The sequence below is a fragment of the Pygocentrus nattereri genome, chromosome 4 (assembly GCF_015220715.1).
Source record: "Pygocentrus nattereri isolate fPygNat1 chromosome 4, fPygNat1.pri, whole genome shotgun sequence".
NCBI lineage: Eukaryota > Metazoa > Chordata > Actinopteri > Characiformes > Serrasalmidae > Pygocentrus > Pygocentrus nattereri.
The window spans coordinates 25103959-25109469 of record NC_051214.1 but is presented as its reverse complement, the minus strand read 5'-3'; the positions used below and the strand labels follow the sequence as shown (position 1 = coordinate 25109469).

General features: G+C 42.6%; 1 protein-coding gene across 1 annotated transcript in view; it reads left to right on the top strand.

Annotated features, from left to right (window-relative positions):
* Nucleotides 1-1366: 1366 nt before the first annotated feature.
* The window catches only part of fryl (furry homolog, like), a 106870-nt gene continuing 102725 nt past the window's right edge, over nucleotides 1367-5511 (top strand). Inside the window, exon 1 of the mRNA XM_017687903.2 lies at nucleotides 1367-2102. Coding sequence (XP_017543392.1) covers nucleotides 1889-2102 — 214 coding nt within the window. The 5' untranslated portion in view covers nucleotides 1367-1888. The remainder of the gene's footprint in view (nucleotides 2103-5511) is intronic.

Below are 5511 nucleotides of genomic sequence, written 5' to 3'. Positions count from 1 at the left end.
CACACATTCATTTACTTCTCCATCAAAATAAGCCTGAAAAGTGATTTTATAACAAAGATGTTTTTTCCCTCCTCTGATATGATTTGACTCCTACAGCCTGAACGAGGAAATATTCAGAATGATTTACAGCTTAAGAATAAATGTAAAAAATGTCCATTTCATGGAAAAATATTATATAGACAAATTCGTTTTGCATGGGGAGGTGGGGTATAAAAGTAATTTTACTGGTCTTTCTTAGTGATTTTTTTAGCTCTGCTTGAATTTGTCATTTCAGTCATTTTTATGGACAGCACACCTGTCTTGGTAACTATTTCGATGCCTTTCACCTACTACAAGATGAACTGTAGAAATAGCCTAAAGCTATAATAATCCCATGTAAATCGACATGACGGTAAAAATCATATTCTGTGGAAATTTTGGCAGTTTTCCTAAATATGGAGACACTTGAAGTGACATGAATCGAGCCAGTATACATGATCCTGCCACAAATCTATGGCTGTGAACATTAAAATGTGTTATATTGTAGAAAACAAAAATTTGATTTCATGCTGTACATGTTGACTGATGGCTGTAAATACCCAAGCAAAGGACAATGTTAATGACTTTCTACCTTCATTTAAGACAACTAGCTAGATAGCTAGGGTAAATGGGACAGTGGCCAAAAAAAAAACAGCTCCCTATGGAAAATTAATCCCATCCAAGTAGTACTTAACTTGGAAAATACTTGCAAACCAAAAATATACATCCCACTTATAATAGCTTAGCTGACCATTTCAGTGTATACATTTCAACTCGAAATGTATGTAGTTGTAAGCCGTAGTGGATCTTGAGGACTGCCACATCAGCTAAGTCTGTGGAACACAATCGGGCCCCAATGAAGGTGAAGTGAAACCAAAACCTTACATGTGTGGCTTTATAAATAGCACAAGATGTTTGTTCTATTGTTTTTGCCTGGGAAGGAGATCAAACTGTATTGATCAGCTTGTGAATATGTGTGTGTTCTGTATAGTATACAGCTCTAGTCTCCTGGGTTATTGTGGAGTTATCAATATGTGTGCAGGCACACAGAAGGTGCCACACCCTCCTTCTTTACACTGGGATCAGTTCTCGTTCTCTCTCTCTCTCTCTCTCTCTCTCTCTCTCTCTCTCTCTCTCTCTCTCTCTCTCTCTCTCTCTCTCCTCATTCCCCGAGAGGAGGCAGAATTGGGCGGGGCTGTTAGATTCTGAGTTTTCATTGGCTGTTCGCCCAGACGTGCGCTATCTTCTGTTGAACATGTCCTGACTACGCCTAGATAGTGCCTGGCACCCGACCTGTGCCACTCCGCCCACCACCGTTACATCACCGTCTAAAAGAAAGAGGAAGATCTGTGATCATTTCTCACTTGTTTTTTTTTCGACCTGTCTGTCCTCAGGTAGTAAGGCTAGGCTCTAGAGAGAGAAAGACTGCACAGGTGAGTTTGACTCATTCTATGGGGGCAGTAAACACAGCGGAGTATATAACTTGTCAAATGTTCCAGTTCACTACTGCAGTCAGTGCAAGTACCTGCTTGTGCCTGAGGTGCCAGCTGACATGAGCAATGGATCCTGCTTTTTACACCCTGGCTTTGTGGATTTTACTGAAACACCGCAAAGTTCTGGAGCTAAAGGAAAAGCTGTGAACTTTTCAGATCAGCTCAACTTTTTATTCTTCAAAAAAAAAACAAACGAAAAATAAAGACTTGTTGCGGTCTCTGGACGGAGAGCAAAGCCTATCTGAATGTTTTTGGCCTGGATCAAGTTATGTGGTAGTGCGGCTGTTATCTGTTGGGTTACAGACCATTTGTTTCCTGTGAGGAGATGGTGGATCATGGCACATTGACCGTATCTCTGGCGTGAAAGTGCATAGACAATGGAGTTCCTCAGGAGCCTCGTCCCTACGGTCATCTCCGGGGACGGCGGAGGGCTGGTGGAGCCCACGGGGCTGTTGCCACGGGAGATGGGCCCGCGCTTGCTGAGGATGAAGCGCCTGAGCCTGCTGTCAATGGGACAAACCATTGAGGAAGACCCAGGGGGGCTGGCCCAACCTGTCCGACCACCCCGACTCACCCGACATTACGCCAAAGGTACAGATGGAAGAGAAAGCGAGTGGGTGGGGGGGAGAAGAGAGGGAGTTTAGAACAGTGGTGGGGATTGTAGAAAGAGTCTGTAAAAACTTCACTGACCTCACACTTGCCTCCCGTCAGTTGCTTCCAAGAAGGATGTTCAAGCTGAAGCTTGTCATTTTTGTTTGTTAGTTATTAATGTGAGCATTTAAGAAGGTGAAGGTAGCACAGGTAGGTTTTGTTACCCTGACCTAAATAAGTAGTTTTACACAATCCGCAGTAAAATTGAGAATGGAGTTGTAGTTTGCAAAAGGTGTACAGTACATCATAAAGATTTGGGCATATACTGGTCCATGGCTTGAGGTGAAGGGTTGAGGCTGTAAAGTTTGAGTTAGATAGCATTATCTGACATGTTTTTAACCTCTGTTGATAAAGAAAGTACACATTACCTCATCTTTGGCTGAGCTACATTGGTATATCTGTCTTTCTCTCTCGTATGTGATATTGCTAAAGGCATTGCTGAATCAGATGGCTCTGGGTAGTGGGGTTTAATGGGTGCAGAAGTTTACATTCATAGGCAGTGGCTGGGGTTGTCTGCTTGAGTTGGCTTTGAACCAGAGAGAGGTGGTTGTGTAATTGGGGTCATGTTATTGTGAATTAGCCTACATTTACACACCAGGTAAAAGTGGCCCAAAGCTGATTTTCTCACCAAATTAGTTTTCTTTTTTTGTTTGGCTGTTCACATTATCTTTAAATATGCCCTAAAAATGACATCGGTCTGAATAGATCACACTCCTAAACTGACTCGCGTGTGCAAAAGAATAACACTTCACATGGCATGCTTGTCCAGTGCTAAACAATCATGGTCTCTGAACGCCGGCCACTCGCGCATCACAGAAGTGATTCTAAAGTTCCAGTGGTTGACAGCTGGACTCATCACACACATTGTGTTCGAGTTTGCCATAAAAAGCATGTTATTCTGCCACGGCCACTTCTTTGGTTCGTCTCCTTGGACTCTTTAAATTTTTTATTATGTTTTTTGGACGCTGCAGCCTCGTTCCCCTACAGCCGTGTTTGTCTTCTAGTTTTTGGTACTGAAACCTCAGCCTAAATGTTTGAGTTTCAGCAATGCGAAAACTAGTCGAGTTGGACTGACTGTGGACTAAAAGTTGCATGAATTCCAATCGGGCTGTTCAGACTGAGTCGCATTGCCGCAGATTTGGATATGGATCGGATTTCAGTACCACATATGAAAGTATCTCAAATCAGAATTGAAAATGTCAGATTCAGTGCGTTTTTGCTTTTCTTACGGAGACACAGACACATCTATGTAGCATATGGAGAAAAATATCGGATTAGGACGCTTTTACCTGCTGTGAGAACAAAGCCCAAGTCTGCTAACTGCATGCCATTCAGAATCTGTAACGCCGTCTGGCTTTCACAAGTGTTGGTTAAAAAATGTTCTGTGTAAAGGCCAAGTTAGCAGTGTAGTGTTAGCATGGATGTTAAAAGCCTTGGCTTCGCAAGTCAGATGTAAGCAGTGAGGTCACGGATGTCATAAAGAGGGGTTCTTTATGCAACAGACAGCTAACACTGTAGAGGGTTCATGCAAGTGCAGTGTAGCTCATCTACACTAACGGGCAGCCCTGAGGACCGAGCTTATTCTGTTTGTTTACAAAATCTGAGACTTTGCTGTAGAGGAACAGATGAGTTTTTGTGTGCATGTCACAAAAACACCCTGGAAATCTGCCTTTCAACTGTGATTGAATGCTTTTTTTATCCAGATAGTTAGTCCAGTTAGTCCACTTAAACAGTTTGGCTTACCTCAGATGTTTGGAGTGCAAACATGTTTGGAGTCCAAATTTTGCTTCTTTAGTTTCTTTTTCTACAAGGCTAACATGATTATCAAACCAACCAATCAACCAAATAGCACACACTTCCTGTAAAATTACATACCCCCAACTTCTCTCTCACCACTCAAACCACATCCAGGTTTTCTTTAAGGGAAGAATAATGTTCAATAAATATGAATTCTGAAAGTGAGTAGACCTCCAGGACCGAGGTTGGTGACTACTTCTGATTTGGTGCATAGATGATTAGCTGTTCCAAATGCTTGACTTGTATTCTACTTTTTATGGCCTCAGAGAGTTTGCACCACTTAATACCACATGAATGCCAACCCTCTGGTTTTAGGGAGTCACTGCAAGAGTAGCATGAAATTATGGGCTATATTTGACTCTGACCACGTAATTAAATTGGTTAATTCAAGTACTTACAACTTCTGTAGACGGCTCTCAGCCCATAAGTAGGTCACATGGATTCATAGGCAACAAAATGCTAACCATTGCCTGTTTTCATCCCTCAGGTGAGTAATTTAACTAGACATAACCAGAAATCTTGTGTTATAGGTAAAATTGTAAAATTTTATAGTTAATAGTTAATTATATTTTACAAATGTGAAGCCAAAATTGCAAGCCTTTAGCACGAGCAAGGTTCAGACCCGCTGTTCTGTTTGTGCATGCATGCAGGCCTGAGTTTGTGAATTTACCACAAGCTTGGAAAATTGATTAGTTGCCATTGTTTGATCATCTCTGTATGTTCACCCACCTGCCATGACATGCACAATGTTCTGCCTGTGCCTCTGTGTGTGCTCTCATCTCTAAAGCATGACTCCACTCCCTCTCCACTCCCAGCGCTGTAGCTATACTCCACCTAGACTCAGTTTGACATACAGAAGTAAACGACAGATCCTGATCTACAGGCTTCTTAAGCTGCCTCACATCTGTAATAACAAGGCCAATAAGCACTGCCTGGTTCAGTCAGTTATATAACTTTTGGTTTCAGTTAAAGTCTTCACACAAAACTGCTTTAGATGAAGGGGATTCTCTGCGAAAGTGTAGGGAATAATATTGTTTTAGCTTTAGATAGGGCTGGGTGTTGGCAGCAACTTCGCAATATTTTACATAGCACAACACATCATAGTATGATACTGTACCACACCAGATCTTCAAAAGGGCAGTTTTGTCAAAAAGCTACAATATCTGAGCCCAGGAGAGCATAAATGCTCCTCTCTGTTTGGGTGGTCCTCCGTTTCTCCTCATCACTTATCTTAATACAGTCAGATGCAACTGTCTCTTAAGATTAAGATTAAGTGACCCTTATTAGTCCCACAACAGGGAAATTTCACCTCTGCATTTAACCCATCCACGAAGTGAAACACCACATACACTCTAATGCGCACGCACACACACACACACACACACACACACACACACACACACACACACACACACACACACACACACACTAGGGGGCAGTGAGCACACTTCCCCGGAGTGGTTGGCAGCCCAATCCGCAGCACCCGGGGAGCAGTTGGGGGTTAGGTGTCTTGCTCAAGGACACCTCAGTCATGTGCTGTCGGCTCTGGGGA